General features: G+C 41.2%; 1 protein-coding gene across 6 annotated transcripts in view; it reads right to left on the bottom strand.

Annotated features, from left to right (window-relative positions):
* The window catches only part of CNTN6 (contactin 6), a 125974-nt gene that overhangs the window by 63857 nt on the left and 42163 nt on the right, over positions 1-19954 (bottom strand). For 3 of the 6 annotated variants that reach the window (XM_068202326.1, XM_068202324.1, XM_068202327.1), the window contains 2 exons: positions 17535-17661; positions 12197-12372 (listed from right to left, as the gene is read on the bottom strand). In XM_068202326.1, the coding sequence (XP_068058427.1) occupies positions 12197-12372; positions 17535-17661 (303 nt within the window). Of the gene's footprint in view, positions 1-12196; positions 12373-17534; positions 17667-19954 lie in introns of those variants that run through there. The other 3 variants (XM_068202325.1, XM_068202329.1, XM_068202330.1) reach the window with 2 other exon arrangements.

Here is a 19954-nt window from a genome sequence, read left to right as displayed (position 1 = left end):
TGCCAGTGAGAGAAGCAAACCCAGGCTGAGTGAGGTGTTTGCCTGAAGAAATGGTCTCTGGAGACAGAAACAAAATGGAAGTGGTGGACAGAAAACTTTCCTGCTGAAGCAATTCCATTAATTAATAGGTTAATTAATTGGTTCAGCCATACATTACTTTTTCCTTAATGTTTTAAAGCTCATAACAGTAGAGATAATCATAAATCCCATAGTGCTTTTGGGCCTTAAAGCCCATCCTGTTCCACCCCCTGCCATGGGCAGGGTCACCTTCCACTAGACCAGGTTGCTCCAAGCAACATCCAGTTGCTGATTTCTCATTAATATATTAATTCTAATTTCCCCACCACCGCTATTACCCACACATCTGGTTCTTTTGTTTGGTTTATTTTAATATAAAACTGCCTTACAGGTGTCGGAGTAGCAGATTTAACTACACAACAGAGTGAAAGGTCAGTTTTCCTGGGATTAGGGAACTAATACTTAAATATATTGGATAGGAACAAAAACGAAATCACAAGCATCAACTCGTTCATTTCAACCTCCCAGCCGTGCTTGAAATTCCTGAACCTGCTCAGGGACAATCCACCCAAATCCACCCATTCCAAACCAGTCCATCCTAAGAAGGAGCATAGAACTTCTCCAAGGAAACCAAGGAATCTTGGGTGTTTTAATATATGAAATTGTTACAGACAATTAGAGAAACTCCAATTTATCACCTTGCATAATTACCATGGTTCATCTGAATTAATATGATTTCATGCTTTCTTGAACTTTTGATATTTTTTCCCCTCATAAATGTTTTGTCATTACATAATCCCAAATATAATGGTTGCAATTACTTGGTATTGAAATATGCAATGAATGTTAAGGCATGAAGAGTAAGAGCTCCTTACAAATTAGCCACGCTCCTGAGGACAAATCAATACAATTCCTCACATTTCCATGTGCCTGTGTCAAATTGTGATGGATCATTTCTGGTCCCTTTTTTTTCTTCTGTGCCTCTTATTGCCTGTGATATATTGCAATGGGAGAGGTGTTCCTGCAGTGATGCAGCACAACAGGAATTTCCTCACGGGGAAATGGGGTACAAAGGACAAGCTCAGCACTTTTCCAAGGAAGCTCCTGGTTACGATTTGCTGGGAGTTTTTTCCAGCACCTGTGTTATCAGCTGACAATTAGTTACCTTCTTTTGCTCTGGCTGTAATGAGTTAGGGGCCCCATTTGTGTCTGAGTTTGGTGCCTGAATAAGAGAATTTAGGTCTGTTATAACTACAAATAATAAAAATGAAGCCTATTGAATCTTTTAAATTATCTCAAATTCTGGAAGGCCCCATGCTTCCAGATTTTGGGTTTGCTATTTCTTCTCTCACATAAAGGAAGTCCCAAAAAATTGGGGGTTAAAGCCCTTTTAGCTACAGGCTGTGCCTATCCAAACCACCCCAGACCCTCCTGGACATCAATCCCTGTTCTTTGCTTCTCCTGAGTATTTTTGTACTGAATTGCCTTGTAGGAGATGAGCACCAATCTCTTACAGCCTGGATACTACAGGGTGTGTTATGGAAATATTCTTCTTTCTCCAAGTGTCTCCCAAAGGAATGGCTAATCTCCTTCCCTACGACTTCCACTGCAAAGTAAACTCTCTTTTTCAGCTTTCCAAACTGCACTAAACTTGCTGAACAAACCCTCTGACAGTTCCTTTGTCTTGCTAATACTGTCAATACATTAATCTTTTCCCGTTAGCATCTAATCTCAATTTTTTTAAATGTTCTAATTGATTTTCTATTAATTCAATTCTGAGATTAAGAGCGGTGTTATCTCTAATTAAGGTGTCTGAAAGCTGCTTAGTATTTCCCATTTCCTGCCTTTTAAATACTTGGATTTTCTCCTCAACACCTGCTGAGTTCCCCTGCTCCATTTGAAGCACTCGTGAGCCTTTAACACCTCAGGTCTGGATGATTTGAAGCAGGCAGCCAGGAGTAGCCTGGGAAATGCCTGAGTGTCTCCTTTCACCAGGACAGGTTAAAAATCCACTGGAATTCCCACTTTTGTTCTCACTTCCACCTTAGGGGAGCACTGCATCCCAGAGTGGGTAAAGGGAAAGCTGCCCTGTGCCCCAAAACTCCCTGATGGAGTTGCTTGTCAAAAAGAGAGGGAAAACCACAATCACTGGGTCCTGTCCTTCTCCAAAGCTGTGTAATCATCCAAAGACCTTCATCAGTGCTTCCTTATTTAGTTAAATTACTTTGGAGCTTCCAAGGGCAAGGATCTGTAATTTACACTTCAGGATAAACACAGGCCCCAGGTCCTCAGTTCAACTTAAATGATCTGAATGGCCAACCAAGGCACTAATTTTCAAGGTGGGGAACAATAATTTCTGCCACAGTCTGATTGCCTTATTCAATTAAAAAGTGAAAATGCCCTTTACAAAGTAATATCAAGCTTCTGTAGAGGAAAAAAGTGGAAGGTCACAATTAAATTAAACAGGGAGGGTGAGGTGAGAGGGGGAAAAACCCTGAGCTGGCTTGATTTTTGTTCATGCACCAACAAACCCAGAGCACAGAAACATCTGCTGTGAAGCTATAGAGCTGGTCTACATCTGGCCTTTGTTATTTTTTCCCCTGCTTTTACAGAGTAAGCAGCATAAAATATTAAATTTCTCTACTGAGCTGAGCACAGGACTTGCTCTGAGCAGCAAGTGTTGACACAGCCTTAGGGCTCCTGCTCCAAAGCCCATCTGCAGGCCAGAGGCACAGCTGAGGAGCTGCCCCTCTCCCAGGGAGGGGCACAGAGGGAATATATGTTAAATATTTTATATTCCTGAACAGTTTTCTCACTTGTCACGGCACAGTTCATTTGTCACCTGTCATCACTAGAGTCACTTCGCCGTCTGCAGGAGTTTTCTCCAGATTGGAGAGCTCTTAAAGACAGATTTGTCTCCCTGGGCTGAACCTCCAGGGTCGGATTCATCCCTGCCACAACCGCACTGCTTCTCCTGACTTCCAGGGGAGACAGCCCTGGCTGCTGTGTCACATGTCCTTTTGGCAGGGGGGTTAATTCTTATCCAAACTCTCTTCTCCTTCATATTTCCCACTGCTCCTACAGCAACCTGTTTTTAACTATGTGAAGATGGTTCAGGAACTTCTCCCTTCCCTCAGACCTTGACCTTGTTGTTGGGGACATGTAGCAGTACCCCAGTCCTGCAGGAAGCACCTCTGGCATCCCTGCCCTGGGTTCTGATGGATTCAGTTCCACTTAAGGCCACTAATTCTTTTTATAATGCTTCTACCAACAAAATAATAATCAAGGCTCGTAATACACACAATAAAAATGGCAAGGAAGAGAGGAAAAGTGGCAAGGAAGAGAGGAAAAGTGGCAAAGAAGAAAGAGCTCTCACATGCTGCTGACAATGTCCGTGCTTGTTTCAGCCCTTCCCAAATTCCTGCCCAGCCCTTTGAAGATCTTGATCCAGCACAGAATTATTTCTTGTAGAACTTCCCTGAGTTACCTCCCGCCCCTTATTTACCTCCCTCATTCCAGCTGCAAAGCCCTCAAAGAATTCCTTCCAATGGGAATTTCAAGATTTACCCAAGCGATCGATGTAGGGGATTTGTGGATGTGAATCTTGTCAGTGGGATTTCAGGTGTAGGTTACATTATTTGTTCTTGCTGTAGCATTTAGAAATGGATATTTACAGCTCAGTGCATTCTCTGTGCCAGATGTGGTTTTCGTGTTGAGAAAAGCAACGCCTGTGACCTCATTCCTTCACTCCATGAAAAGTCCAAATGTTACACACTGTTCCTCCTTCTCCAGTATCAGCTACAGAACAGGCAAGTTTATCTGCTACCTTAAAACATTACACAGGATCAACCTTCACTGCAAAAATAACTGATCAATTAATTTCATTATTTTTATTAGGGAAAAAAGCCAATAATTTATTCCAAATAATTCAGTATTTTTTTCCCTTGTAAACCTCCACCATAACTTCTTTTGTCTCACCAAAAAATGAACAATCTGATGTGAACATCACGGATATTTCACTCAATAATTTGTTGGAATCTACATCATCTTGTCTGTAATGAAAGGAGAGCAGATAAAATAGCAAATCACCCAGACTGCAAACATAGACTGGTTTTATCCTTGCCCAGAATTAAATTTTATCAATCAGAACCTATCAGCTCCAGGACCTGTGGATGCTTTGTTCCCCACCATATCTCAATCACATATATTGCTTTTCCAATACAACTGGCAATGGGTTGATTTAGGATAAACACTTTTAAAGGACCTAAAGAAGAGTAAATAATATAGAACTGAAAGATAATCTTCAAATACTTCTATGTTCCCTATTGCTACTCTATCTGTCTGGTTCACTGCCGGTAATGCTCCTTACAACCTCTGTGCAATGTAGATCTCTGTTTCACAGATTAAAAAACTCATTTTATAATAAAAGTCTAAGGAACTAACCTGGGATAAAGCAGCTTTAACCAAGTGCTGATAGAGCAGAGCCTTGAACACAGTGGTTAAGGACTCTGAGAGAGATGTTTAAACTGTTGGAGGGGCATAAAAGTGGAATTTCTGATGTGCCTGGTCTGTTACAACTTAAAATAAACAAGACACTTGATGTCAATGGACATCACATGGGCTCTGAGAATGCAGAGACTAAAAAAAGGGAATGATGGAGAAAGCAAACCCCCTTCCTTATGGAGATACGCCCATATCTTCTGGTTTTAAGATTCCAGGCTGTTCTTTGTGTCTTCAGGAATGTCAGGAGATTTGCATAATCCCATTCTCGTGATATCAAAGGTTTAAAATAGAAGTTCTATTATCACCCTGCCTTGTCCTGTCAGCAGGCAGGTGAAACCCTTCCTGGCTTCCTGCTTCATCACTGCTGAGTGGTGGTTCCTGCTTTTCCTGGAGCCTGTGAGAGGCTCTGTGTGCACAGAATTCTGCAAAGAAATAAACACTGGGAAGCTCAACGGGGAGATGAGCTGAGCGTGGTGAGGTCTTGCAGCGCTGTTGGTCTTGGAGTGATTAAATTGCATCACTTCAGAGGGTTCTCTGCATGTGTTCTGCTCAAAGTGGCCTTGAAGAATGCCCAGTGCCCCAGTTTGAGGTGGGTAGAGTGGGATAGTGACCCCTTAGAGACCCCTCCCTGTTGGAACCAGCCCAGAGGAGGCCACCAAGTTGATCAGAGGGCTGGAGCACCTCTCCTGTGAAGACAGCTGGGAGAGCTGGGGCTGGTACTCCTGGAAATGTCATATTCCTTACAACAAGGGTTCTCACCAGGTTTTTCCTGATTTTCTAAAAAAACTCTGTGAAATAAAGGGGTAAAAAAGAAAATAAGCCTGAGGCTGCTGGGTCTGCTCCATGGAGAGCATCCATTAAGCAAAGATCTTGGTATGGTCTCCTGCCATGGGAACTGCTGCAGAGAGAGCTGGAGCATTGGCACAGAGTGTCCATAACAGTCAGAAGTGATAAATGAAAGTTCTCTTTCTTTCCACTCCAAGCAGAATTTTGACAAAATACAGGGTTTATTTTCTGTAACTCATTTTACTCAGAACCTGGCCCCCAGCTCCCCACACCAGGGAGGGTGGCTGCTGCTGCTGCTGCAGTGATATTGGATTCTACCTGTGCTAAAAAGTCCAAAAGGCAATTTTGGGCTGCGAGCCTATTTAGTGACATATGGAAGAGATGACAGCAGCACTTCCATCCTCCAGACAGGATCGATCCACAGCAAATGTTCCCACTGCAGGTTGCATTTGTTCCTCAGCCCTGAAGATGCAGCCTGGGAAGTGTTACCAGGATCACCAGGAGAGCTGTGCAGAGCATGCACGGGGGAATTTTATGGCTGATTCTCCACATGTCTGCAGTTCAGATGTGTTTCTGCATCAGAGGAAGTGGGGTTGGAATGAGATGAACTCTAAGGCCCCTCCCAAACCATTCTAGGATTTATATAGAAGGCCACCTTTTTAAAACAGAGAGGTGGGGTCAGTGCATTACTCAGCATGTGTAGAGTAGAGAGTGATGCTAGAATGTGGAGAGAGACTGAGAGAATTGGGATTGTTCAACCTGGAGAAGAGAAGCTTTGGGGTGACCTCATAGTGGCCTTCCAGTGTCTGAAGGGAGCTACAAGAAAGATGGAGAGAGACTTTGGAAAGGTCCTGGAAGGACAAGACAAGGGGGAATAGCTTCCAAACTGACAGAGGGCAGGGTTAGGTGAGATATTGGGAGGAAATTCTTCCCTGTGAGGGTGCTGAGGCCCTGGCACAGGGTGCCCAGAGAAGCTGGGGCTGCCCCTGTATCTCTGGAGTGTCCAAGGCCAGGCTGGATGGGGCTTTGAGCAATCTGGGGTAGTGGAAGGTGGCAGTGGGTAGAACTGGATGATCTTTAATGTCCCTTCCAACCAGGCCATTCCATAATTCTCTGTAGATAGAGGCAAGTCTATGGCTTTACCCGACATGTCCCTAAAGGGGAAAAGGGAATTTAGAAAGCCAAGTCAAACTTTTGGGGATGTATTTTTGATGATGAACTTTTCCTGGCACTGCCAAGCTGAGCTCTTCCTGCTTCCTGCTCCTCAGTTATCAGCTGGTCATCCCTGAGTGCCTGTTGAGTGCTGAACTGAGCAGTTTATGCCTCCTTTTGTGAAAGAAAGGCACTGCCAGAGTTCATTCCTGCAATCATCTGCCAGGGAGCCTGATCAGTATTCCAGCCCTCGTGTGCTGTGATGAATTAACAATCAGCTTAAAGACCCAGAGAGCTTTACTCCAGGTGGTAGTTACAACAGCTAGCACACCTTTTAATCAAATACAATTGTTACAGAGGGATTTCTGGACACACACAGCACCACAACACAGCCCAGCCAGAAGTGTAGGTGCCATTTAGCCTTAAAATCATGCATGTCCAGACTTTGCAAATTCAGCCTATCTGATCCAAGCCTATTGATTTTTCCATTTTCTGTTTCAAAGCATACACTGCCAGTGAAAAGGGTTATGACATTCTGAGGCTGCTGGATTGCTATGTGATGTTTCTGTAATTTGTGTGCACTCAAAGGTAAATAACACGATGAAGTAATCAGATGAAAAGTGGGCTTTCATGCTGGCTGAGCATCTCCTAGCCAGCCCCTCCAACAGGGCTCTGCTAAAGCTCAGCCTGTCACCATCCAGCAAACACTAAATGGCTTTGATTTGGTTTAGTATATTCCTCCCTGAAATGGTTAAATGCTAATGATGGGCTGTTTTTTTTTGTGTTTTGGAATGGCAAAAGCTCAGTCCAGGAGGAATTACTGCTTCTAATTTGTTATTTCAGCAAAACTGTGTCTTCTGTCTCTGACAAAAAGCACGTGGAAGCTCTTGGGAGCTGCAGATTTCATTCCAAGTGCTCCAGCACTGCCACTCTCAGCCACACTGCTGTGAGCACATCATCACTGGCCAAGAGCAGGGAGGGTGGCAGTGTCAGGAAAATGCTGTTGAGAATAAGCACCAAGCAAAGCCCTTGAGCATCACTTTGAAAACCAGGAGAATGTGGTCAGAGTCCAAAAACTCCAAGGAGAAATCCTTCCTGGGTCTGTAGCATTGTAGGGAACTTTAAAATACAGAGTCTAATGGCTCCACTGTGTGCTCTCCTGTGGGCTTCGGGGCAAAGTGACCAATTCTAGGCATGAAATTAGATTGTTGTTGTTGTTTCTCAGAATTTCAGTCTGAGAAAGCTGCAATCATCATGACTTTTATCATCAAGGGTAAAATAATTTGACTGAGAATCTAATTTAAGATCCCTAAGCAGCAAGATGCTTTCAATTAATACTGAATTTTCTGGGTTTATGCCCTGAATAATTATGAATTAGGTTTGCATTTGATTCTTTTTCATTGTGGAGTCCCTTTTTATTCTAGTTTGTTTAATTGCACTTCTTATTTCTCCTGCATATTCCTTAATGCCTCTGCTATAGATGTGTTTGAGAACTAAAAGAATAAATAAGAGGACTGGACAGGCTGTTTCATGCAGCCTGTTATGGGGATTTCCCTTAAGACCAGTTGTTTGCACACAGTTATTTTTGCTTAAAACGGAGGAAATAATTAAAGCAAATCCCCTGTGTGCTTTGGGAGAAAGTTCTGGTTGAAGCCATACTGAAGCAGTTTTCCCCAACAGGTTTTTGTTTGTCTTTTTTTAAGGCATGAAATGCATTAAACAAAAATGCCTTAGGAAAAATTTCATCACTGAAAGAGTGGCCAAGCTTTGGAGCTGGCTGCTTATGGAAGTGACAGAGTTGCCATCCTTGGAAGTGTCCAAAAAAATGAGTAGATATGAAATTTTGTGATGTGGTTTATGAGCAGGGGGAGATAGGGCAAAGGCTGGACTTGGTGATCTCAAAAGTCTTTTCCAACCCTGTTAATTCTGTGATTTTGTGATTCTATGATTAAAGATGGGAAAGACCTCCAACCTATGACCTAACACCACCTTGTGAGCTACACCATGGCACTGAGTGCCTCATCCAGCCTTTTTTTAAACACCTCCAGGGACAGTGACTCCACCACCTCCCTGGGCAGCCCATTCCAGCCCAGCCACTCGTTCTGTGAAGAACTTTTTCCCAATATCCAGCCTAAACTTCCCCTGGTGCAGTTTAAAATTGTGTCCTCTACGGATTCTGTGATTCTAAGTTGTGTAAAAGCTGAAGGAAAAGCTCTCATGTCCTCATCTCTTCCTTCAAGCTGTTGGGCCTAGTTCCAAGATTAACTTCTCAAGCCTTTGACTTCATTTTAGGCTGAGCTGAAGTGTTCCAGGTGACCTTGTGCTGGGTGTCACCTCTGACCTGGACGTGGAGAAGCCGTGTGGGTGGCAGGCCATGACTCCAGCCTCTGGCCTGGTCGATCTCTCTCAGGGTTCCTAAGGGTCAGGGTGACCCCAAGAGAGATCATAAAGAGTCTTTGCTTCCCTAGCCCGAACACAGCCAAAGAAGGATCCTGGAATGCTTCCGATTGTGCTTGCAAGGTTGTTTATTTCTTCTTATCTAAACATTCTTTCTCTGACCCGCTGAGCTCTAGCTAGCAAGGAGGCCATGGCCATCTGCCCTTGAGCCCTGGGCAGCTCCCACCTTATATACTCCAAACTACATGTCTGTGTTTACAATTTATTACCAATTCCTATCATCTGTGTTAGACAGTGAATCTCTGCCTTAAACCAATAGAAAAGTGTCACCATCACACCAAGACATGGAGGGCAAGAAGAAGGGAGAGAAGGCTAGGACACGCCCAAATCCCTCCATCTTGTACCCACTTGAGCACTATTCTAAAAATCCCCAAATTCTACTTTTCCACCCTGTGTTAGTTCAAATATCACTCTACTCAAACCCTTGTGGCTTGTAATTCCTCACACAAAGTTGGCAGCTTTCTCCATCTCCATGGACTAAAATGGAAGCCACAGGTGTTTTTGACTTCATGCCAAGGTTTCTGAGCCCCCTGCCAGGGTCTTGAGCCAGCCAGGGCAGCCAGAGGGATGTCCTGGACTCTGACACCAGCCTGGACAAGGACAAGGACAAGGACAAGGACAAGGACAAGGACAAGGACAAGGACAAGGACCCTGCTCCCGTGCTTGGCTCTGGCTGCACAAGCCAAGGCCTGACACCAAAGCTTTGCAAACTTCCACTTCAACAACTGCAAAAACACACGTGGGCTGCTCCAAATGTAGTGCTGGCAGGGGAGCAGGAGACGTGCAGGATTCATAGGGAGCTTTCAAGTTTATTTATGACAAAACAAGCCTTGTGCAGGAAGTGGGGATGCCAAGGGCCTGCCATCCTAATGCATTTACGTGCTCCCTCTCCCTGATGCTGTCTCTCATTTTCAGCTTGTAGCTTTAATAATCTATGCCACTGCCTTCTGTACAATATTCCTCCTGCAGCTTTCCTTTGACAGCTTTGGTTTTAATAGAGGATAAGCACCAAACTCCAGCTGAATCTGAAGACATATTTCTAATCTCGTCCCACATTTATTTTTCTTCTCTGAGAACTTCCTATCTTGAACAGAGGAAAAAAGTATTTTTTATATATTTAGGTGACATGTTGAATAGGTTTCTGGAGGTATCATTAATTCAAACTCCAACTCAGAGTTAGTTACCTTGTAGTAAAGAGACAAATACACATAAACCCTGGTACTTGGATAATAGCTTTGATTCAATTCTTTATCAGGGAGATTGCAATAATGTGCCAGGCATTCCAGTCTTGGGAAGAATCCCATTTTGTGAGGTGTTGAATGAAAGTGTCATCACAGCAATGTGCCTGCCTGCCTGGATTTTAAGATATACCCTGAAGTATTGGTTGAAACAAAGAATTAAATTGGATGGCAACATGAAAATAAGGAACGAGGAAATGTTGACTGTGAAATAAGAGTTTCAGGGTAATTTGTTCCACTATTCTCATCAGGTCATTATGATATTTTCCATGTACTGTGGGTTTTTTTTTTTTTCCTATTGTAAGACAACTTAAAACTCTCAGTTCTGCAGTGATGCTGCTAAATTGAAGCATTTTCCTGTAAATTTGTGCTTGTCAGTATAAATAACAGCCTTTGATTTGTCTGTCCTCTCTCTTCTCCACGGGGAAGGAGGTAAATATCTGTCACCACTACTGGAAAAGTGGTGTAGTGCTTGATTATGGGATAAATTTAGGATTCTGTGGTGCTGCTAGAGCTGAAGGACTAGAGCAGGCTGAGGGCTGGGGGCAAACCAGGCCCAGCTCTGGGATCTGCTCCCTGCAGGAACTTTGGGAAGTGTTTGGGTGGGGGTGTAATGTTTAAATAAAGGAACTGCTTGATATAAAATGCTGAATAATCACCACAGCCTTCTTCTTTGACAGATATTCCTGATTTTCCTTTCTCCCCCATTTTTTTTTTATTTTTTTACACCCCATTTGTGCCTTCATTTAAGGATATTCCCTTTCCTTAGGTCATTTCCCAGCTCCCTCCCTGGCCTGCCTTGGTTCCTTGGGGATTACAGACTCCATGGACAATTTGGAGGTGGCTGTCTATTCTTGCTCCTTTCTGACATGGAATTTGTTCTGTCACTAATCAACTTTCACCTACAAATCTCAAAAAAAATTTCCCACACAGGAAGTCTGGCTTGAAAAAAATGTTTCAGCAGAAAAAGTGGTAAAATAATGAATCAATTTTTTTTTACATTTGACCAGCTCTTGGAAATCAAAGCTGTTTGAGAAATTCAGGGTAAAACATTATTAAATGAGGTACCAGCTATACACCTTTTGATCAGGTCTGCTGAAAGAGACTCTGTGAACCAGCCTGACCTCTGATATCGCCTTTGTGTAACCCCTATGACACGAGGTTTGCTATGAGAAATGGAACAAGATTAATAATTAATCCGTTTGCTGGTGTCTGAAATAGTGACACAAGGTTGGTTTTAGTCACATGTTTTATTAATGAGCTTTGAAAACAATTGCCTTCTCCCAGCAACAGACTGCTCTGAGCTTTAGACTAGAAAAAAAAAGGGCTGGAGGGAATATCTGGGGTTTTTTGGTTGTCACTGTTGTTCCCCCCCTCCCCAGGGCATTCACAGAACTCGGTCACTGCATCCAAACCTTGTGGAAAATGTTGTGAAGCTGTGAAGGAGTGAAACGGGGAGCAAAGATGAAATAAACTTTAAATCATCTCAAGATAGACAACGTGCTCAACCTGAGGGAGCTGAAATATGAAATTTTTCAGAGAGCAGCTCACACTTTTACACATTGTGTAAGGAAAAAGAGTGTTTCTTTGGTAATGTGAAAAAAAAAAAAATCAGTCTGCCAATTAGGGGAACAATGTTTTTGTGTCTCAATTAGACCTCATTAGCTACAGAAAACTCAAAGCCCAACTTTTTGCAACAATTCCCCCTCCAGCTGTAGCTACCTGAGGGATAACAACAAAACCACTGTCCTAAAAAGTGAGAACACCTTTATTAAGTGAAGATAATTGTGCTCATCTTCCTTGACCTTTCAATTTCCTGATTTTTATTCTGGCTCCCGAGGGCAGCAGCCATCAGATGCCTGGTTTTGTTATTAATATTTACCAGGAAATTTTGGGGTTTTTTTAGGAATAAGCATTTCAGAAGGAAGTCAAACCTTTTGGACAGAATCCCCAATGATGCTTTAATTACCCAATAAATTACAGTCCATGTGCAGAATTAATAGGAAAATAATGCTCTAATAAATATGATCTTCCCAACTTACATGCAAATTGAAGCTTTGCCTTCCTGCTCAGAATTGTTCCAAATGAATTTGTGGCCAAACACTGGTATGTTCCAATATCCTGATTTTTATGTGGGTTATTGATTGCCAAGCTGCCTCCAACCAACCTGTAGTGATAACTCATGGTAAGATCAATATCTGTGCCATTTTGCTTCCACCTTTGAGGGGAAAAAAATCAAATTATGCTTATAATTTACAGAGCCTATTCATATTTATCTTAAATAGTGTGCTGTAGCATACCTGTAATGATAAAAATGTAGTTAAATATCACAAAATTAGATCATTTTTTTACACACGACTGCTTCTTACATCAATCTTAATGATAGCAATAATGGTATTCTTTAGAAAATCTTTACTTTAGTCACCAGTGTTCACCCAAATGTCCACAAAAAGTAATTATAACTTATTCACACAAAGTTATCCATTCAGTCCAGAGGGGGGTTTATACCTTGTCTACAACTACATTACTTTTTATAATATGAATGGTACCTGAATGTGCTTTACAGTCCTTGCAAATGATTAATCATGAATTTGGCAGCAAAAAAAGCTTTGGAAATGTAGATCAGGAGGGATTGCACTTCAGAGGGCAGAACAAGAGCTGAGAGGGAAGTTTTTATCCAAGCACGTCTGCGACTGATCATTTAATGATGAGAACACTGCTATTTTAAATCTTCATTTGTCCCCGTTAGTCCACTGAGCAGAAAATGGATTGTGTCTGCAACATTACCCAGCTGTTTACAGATGTCAAAATACAATTTCTCTTTCAAAGAAAATAAATATTATGTGTTTCAGGAAGGCAATTCTTGTAGCTTTGCCATCAGTCACGCTAGGGTTGAATTCTCCTTGCTCACGTGGGGGCCAAAGGAAGGATAAAGGACTCAGCCACTGATGCCTGCAAGTTTTGGGTTTGTTAATGCCACTTTTCAGGTGGTCAGCAATCCTAAAACTACACAACTGGGTATTCTTTTCTCCTGATTTTATATCAGAGCCACCTCCTCAGCCTCTATCATTTGTGTTGATCTCTGGGTGTGATTCCAAGCCCTCCATTGGGTGGAAGGCTCATACAAAAATTGCCAATGTCAAACTTTGGGTTCCTGGCAGTGCCCAAACCAAGGGCTATCATCTCCTTGTTAATCCTCTGAAGGATCACAGCATAAAAATGATCCATTTCTGCTTATTTGCAGAGCTCCTGACAGTGAGGGCAGTTCCCCCAGGTAGGAAACTGAAGCAAACTCACACTTTATCCCTGGAAATCTGACCTGGATACACAGCACAGGATTTTGTGAGTCCCCTCCCAGCCCTCTCTCCACACACCCACACTGCTCAGGAGCTGGTTTTGTGCCAGAGGATTTCCACACCGGGCTCTGAAATGCAATTCTGTGCTCCAAGGGAAATCTCCACGAGTACAGGGAGTGCCCTGACCTTCAAGTGAGCCCTTGTTGTTTTGAAAGATAATGACTGCTTAAATATGAAATCAATGGAATTCTGTGAGCAAATTCTAATAACGTGAAATCATTTGTTTGGGTTGCTCTCCCCCTTTCATGGATGCATCCACGCTGAAAAATTTGGGTGCAACACTCAACTCTCAGGAATTCTTCCTACGAATTCCAACTGATTTTTGGTGTTTCTGTACCTCTCCTCAATTCCTTTTTGATATTTGCTTTAGTTGGTTTAGGTTTTGCTGTTATTTTAGGGTATTACCGTTAGCATTTTGCCATATTTCAGGATTTACATATGCTCCAAGTTGTCTAAAGCTTTCCATTTTCTAATCTAAGATATTCTGGTATTTAATTTGCCAGTTCTCTTTAATTTCAGAATCAATCACTAAAATAACTGCTGTCATCATTGCATGGCTCCCAATTAAGATCTATAATTGTTTTTCCAAACAAATGTGAAGACGTTGGCTTAGCTGCTGCAAATGAATTCTTCACAGTATTCTCATAATCATTCTAATCACCATGGTACAATGATTATTAAACTTTGCATATAGATCAGGGGTTCAGCTCCTGGTGTGGGCTTTTTCCCTAATTAATATGTTTACATCACTGAAGGAAGCGAATTAATGAATTCATGTGGTAGACAATGATTTAATGACTTTGTGTGTTCTGCAGTGTATTAATACACAGAAATCTGGATAATTATTTTAGGGAATTTTTAACATAAGCCCGTTAAGGCAGAGATCATCGATGTATTTTTGTGAATTTTTTCATGCAACCATTGGGAAATATTTTTCCTCAGTTATGGGAAATACATTCTGGATTTTTTTTTTCACCAATTATTTTTTAAACTTTAAAAAATTTCCTATATTCTGATGCTGAATTGATCAGTTCCCTACCAGCCCAAGGACTGTGAGTGGGTGTATGCTCACATGATTTAATAAATTCTCTTTTCAGTGTGCTGCTATAATAAAAATATCAATATTTTTATGACTTCATTGTGTTCTATATTTCTTAGATTATTTGCATTCAAATGGAAATGTCCTGCCAAGCCACCTGAGGCTTTCTTGTAATTGAGAAAAGGATTTGCAAAACTTCCCTTCATGTGCAGCACTTCCAGTGAGGAAGAAAATAGGAAGTGTAAAAAACTCTTGCCCGTGAACAAGGCAGCAGAGGGTGAAGGAGTTTTTAATCCCACCCCACTTTTGAGGCAGAATCTGCACTGAGCCAAGGAACAGCATTCCAGGGAAAAGCACATGAGAGCAGGGCTGCAATTTCTTTGTCCAGAGTGGATTTTTGGGATTACTGGGAATGGTTCTCCAGCTTGATGCAATGATTATGGACATATTTGATGCCATTTGCAATCCTTGTAGACTTTGTGCTCTGTTCCCTCCCTTTCATTTGTGTGCTCCAGTTATCCTCGTGCTGCTTGGATTTGGATTGGATTTGAATCTCTTTATCTCCTTTTAGTGCAGCACTCTGTGTTGGGCTGAAATATTAAAATGTTGTTCTAACCAATGCCGCTTATGCTGCCCTTGGATTTATTTATTAGTTCCATTGACTCCTCCCTGAGAAGATTATGGAGGAAACCCTCAGTTTCCAACTTGCATGAAAATTCAGGATTGTGGGATTGCTCTGGATACTGAATGGAAGTGCAGGAAAAGACAGCACCTGAAATCAAACAAAAAATGTCAAAATACTGCTGGAAACACTGCAAGGTGTTCATGGATAGGCTGGAAGTAAAAAAAAAAAAAGTAAAATTAATTGAGTTAGTTGGTGATAAACCCTCTGGTGACTATAACCAAAAAAGCTTAAGTGCAAAAAATTATAAATCTAATTTAAAATTTGTGTTTATTTACCACCAACATCACACCAGGAAACACCTGGAATAATGTACATGATAATGTAGACAATTCTGACTTTATAAAAAAGACATAAGAGATAAAACTATGTTTATCAGAACATTTATATAGATTTCTCAGTGGTTTCAGAGATGCTTCCATCCATATTTTTGTTTGCAGTGTAATCTGTGTTCTCTGTTACTTCCAAAGGGAAAACTGTGTCTCATTTTTATTACTCAGCCCTTCCACCTACGTTTCTACACAATTCTTGCACTGTGCTTCTCAGACACACAACATTTTGAGGAGGAGTTGCAAAAAGTTATCACTATATACCACAGGTCTATAAGAATAAAAGAGTACCTATTAAAATAAAACTTTTAGGAAAAGCTAAGCATTTTTTATTTCAAGAGAAGGCATTTATCAGCATATTTCTTGATGTAAAAACTGCTAAATAGCAGATTAACTGGTATCTAACTTTCTTCCTCTTGGAGTGGTTCTGTATTTCTGAATCAAAGAGAAACTTCCAGCAGTCCTTGCTGTTCTTTGCCATCACTCAGCAAAGGAGATGATTAAAATTTCATACTGGGCTTGATTTATCTAAAATTGTTGGAACTTTAAATATATGGGCTCAATCCTTATCTGACAAAGGCAGCATTAGCTGTGGTGAAATAAAAAAAAAAAAGTGAAAAGCTCCCTGCTCCCTCCAAATCGTGGTGTAATTGCAGCAGTGATTGTCTGATAACTTTTAATTGACCTCAGGGCTCCAGGATCCATCCCCAGATGTTGATCTCATGTCCCTGGAGCCACTGAGGCTTTGCAAAAAAAAAAAATGGGAATGGTGATAAAAAACCCAGGGAATTTAATTAATGGGTGGGCAGAAAAAATTAAAGGTAAAATATGGATATCAAATATGAGATGGGGGAGACTTTCCAGCTCTCCTGCCTGGTGGAAGCTGCTGTCTGCTCTTTGTGGGTGTGAGGAATCCGTGGGGGGATACAAGAGTCCAGGAATTTTCTAGGAAGCTGCTTAAATCTGAAACAGAAGGGTGGATGATATGGAAAGACTTGAAATTCATGGCCTGAACCAGGTGATGTTCATGTTGAGAACAGGGAGAACGAATGGGTTGGGAAATACGTGAGGGTTTCTACTCAGAGGAGGAGAAGTTGCACTGTGAAAAGGAAATGAAGGGTTCCTTTCATAAAGGAAATTAAAGAAATTAAGGGTTCCTTTCCTAACACAATGTCCTGGGACAAATCAAGCCATGAAGTCCAAAAGCCAAGCTGGCACTTTCCAGGGAAGGCTGTGGTCGGAGCAGTTAAAATCCCTTCAATAAATATTCTCTAAGCATTTCATAGGACACAATTTTCTTTCATGCCTTGCATGAATGATTTATTTTTATATATAATTTTCCTTCACCTCAACCATTACTTTCCCCATTATCTTCTGAAGAAAGCACAATGTCTTTTTTTTTTCCCTAGATTCCCAGCTTTTCTTTTTATCCAGCTTGGATTTCCAGATTCTTGGGGCAACAAGTTATATTGTAAGTGATGAATCCATAGTTACCAAATAAACAAAAAATCCTCTGTACCAAGGTTTTATTAAGTGACTCTTGTAAGGTATTGGAGCTGTTTCTCTAAACAAACACCATAAATATGCACATGAAATGCTGGAATTAGAAAAGGGAAGGATGTTGCTCTTCTGCTTTCCAAGCATTTATTAATGTATGGGAAGTTTTATCGAGTACAGATGCTCAGTGCTTCCCTTCTCCCATTTTTCACAGCAGTTCTGTGGATTCAGAATTAATTCTGTATATGTTTAAATACTTTGGGGATGATTTTCAATTATTTTGTTTTCCTATGTTAATTTTCTTTACAGCAAAGCAGCAAAAACATTTTTCCTTCGTTCCTCAAATTTACTCTAAACTTTGTATATTCTTGCTGTGAGCACTCAACAGATTTTTAGGGTTTATTTCTGGTGGTGCAGTGACTAAAACACAATTCAAAGAGTCACAGTGAGACAGTATTTCCCCAAGGTTGACTTCACCTGTAGTATGGCAGTGGATATCCTTTAGCTGTGCAGTTCAGGAGGATCTCTGGATTTGCTGAGCCCATGGAATAAGTTATATCATATGGCTCTTGGATAAAAATAGGCCCATGAAGGGTTTCTTCCCCTGTGAAAGAAAAACAATAATTTCAGATTAGATGTCTTTAGTATGTCCTTCCACATAAAATTGTCCTTTGGAGTCCTTTGCTTTCAGCTGCAAGTTAAGGTCTGCTGTTATATCCACCAGAGAATCCAGCTCCAGACACTGGACTGTTAAGGAGGAAATATTTCAAGGCTGATTGATAATAAAATCGCAGAGCTCAGCTGCTGCTGATTTATTTTGCAGGTGACAGTGAAGCTGCTTTGCATGTTTCCCGTGGAAGCTCCCTGGCCAACTGCTACATGTGCCCATGCACCTCATCCTGGTGCTGTGCAGCAGGACTGGCAGCAGGAAAGGATGGAATTGTGCAGTTGTGGTTCTGGGTTTGGTCTTCCCTGCTCACAGCAAAGTCTCGGGGTATCACTCACCTCCTTCTCCTCTAACCCTTCCCATCCCTTGAGATATTATTTCTGTATACTTTATGTATGATTTTTTTATACTGGCCTGGGTTTAGGGTTGTTGATGGGGTTTTTGTCTGCTTGTTTATTGGTGTTTTGGGGTTTTTTTTCCCTTCTCATTTTCAATCCTTTTAAAACAGGAGTGGCATTACATAATCAAACTTTATTTAATATCCAAAATGAAATTATTAATTGCAAGACAAATCAGAATTATTTCCAAATTTCATGGTGATCTTCCTTGTTCTGGGGAGCAGGGGAGATTTGTTCAGCAAACCACAAGGGCAAGGCAGAGCAGCTCTCTGGGTTACTTAAATAATCTTTGTTTCTTGTCCTGCCACTCTTCTGGGTTTAGTCCCTTGACAAATTTGAAGGCTTCTTTTTTCACTGTTTCTACAATTGACCCTTTGACTTGTCTTTTCTTTGGGAGGAATTTGCTTCCCTTCTGGGTTCATTTCTTCAGTCCTTCTCGTTACCTTCCCAGAACTGCCAGGGAGAAGTTTTTCTGAAGCCACAAAATGACCCAGGGATCATTGTTCTGCATTTTAAATCCCTGTATCCACCTGGGCAAGTGGTGAACTACCTGATGTACATAAAAACCCCTACTTCACCTCATAAAAATGTAAATATTTTGGTAAACCTGGGATTAGTTTCCCATGTTTTTTCCTAAATGGAATTTAGACTCATTTGTCATTTGCAGACTCTTGAATATCTTAATTTTATATCCCCTTGCCATGCCCTTAATGTGTAGAATAAGGACACAATATTTAAAAGCTCCTTTCCAGTGGACATGTCACAGTCCCTGTCACAAAAACACCACCCATGAATTTTAGTAAAGGCAGCTTCTTGGTGTTGTTTTGTTCTCTCTTTAATATCCTTTCCTCGCTGGCTGATCTGCAGCAGAGAATAACATCAAATTTGTGAGAAATGATGTGCACTCTCAGAGCCAATGGTGTCCTAGGAGTCCATCTCTTATTTATAGAAAAGGTCAGGCTGGTCATTTCTAATTTCCTGATGCATCCTTTTGTGTTTCCTATAGAGAATGGACATATATTTCTTCTCCATCCTCCAGGTTCAATACAATCACCATGATTTCTCCAGAGATACACATGACAAATGCATTTTCGTGGGGCTGTTTGCTTTTGTTAAGGTTTAAATAGTTCATATTTTTAAAAACATTGATTGGAATATGAATATTTGATTAAATGTATCATTTCTATACATAAAAATTGTGTATGAATCCTCATCATAGTGCTTGAAAGTAAATATAAACTCTTGTTATGGAATGTTTGATAAGAACTTAAAATGTATTTCTTTATGATGCCAAATCAGTTTGATCTCCATAAAAACCATAATTATGCCAGCCTGAATTCAAAGCTAAAGCAGGAAAATGAATCATCATTCCTTCATTCATTACATGATATTGTCTTCAGCCAATCCAGGCATTTACACAGTACTAATGGAAGAGGAGGAACCCTGATTTTTCCATAATTATGGAAGAAGGGGTGTCCCAGTGCTTCCAGTCACTGCTTTATGGACAATAAAGGTGGATATGTCACACCCTGATATTCCTGTCAAGTGGAGTTCATGAGGTTTTACTCAGCCATAATAAATATTTATATATTTATGCTCTTCCTCATCCAGACAGGGAGAAAGAAGCACAAATCTGGAGTTCACACTTAATCAACTTAATTTCCAGCCAAATCCTGCTCCCTGTTCTTTCCTGTTTCTGACTCTGGCTGGATTCATATTCAGCTCCTTGTGAGGTCTCTGCCCAGCTGGAAATGCAAAGGAGAACATTCCAAGAGCAGTTTAGGCTGGCCCAGGCCCAGGCTGTAATGTGAGTTTGGATAACTCAGTAGGCC

This window comes from Anomalospiza imberbis, chromosome 11 (assembly GCF_031753505.1).
Source record: "Anomalospiza imberbis isolate Cuckoo-Finch-1a 21T00152 chromosome 11, ASM3175350v1, whole genome shotgun sequence".
Classification (NCBI taxonomy): Eukaryota; Metazoa; Chordata; class Aves; order Passeriformes; family Viduidae; genus Anomalospiza; species Anomalospiza imberbis.
This window is presented reverse-complemented; position numbering and strand designations above follow the sequence as displayed.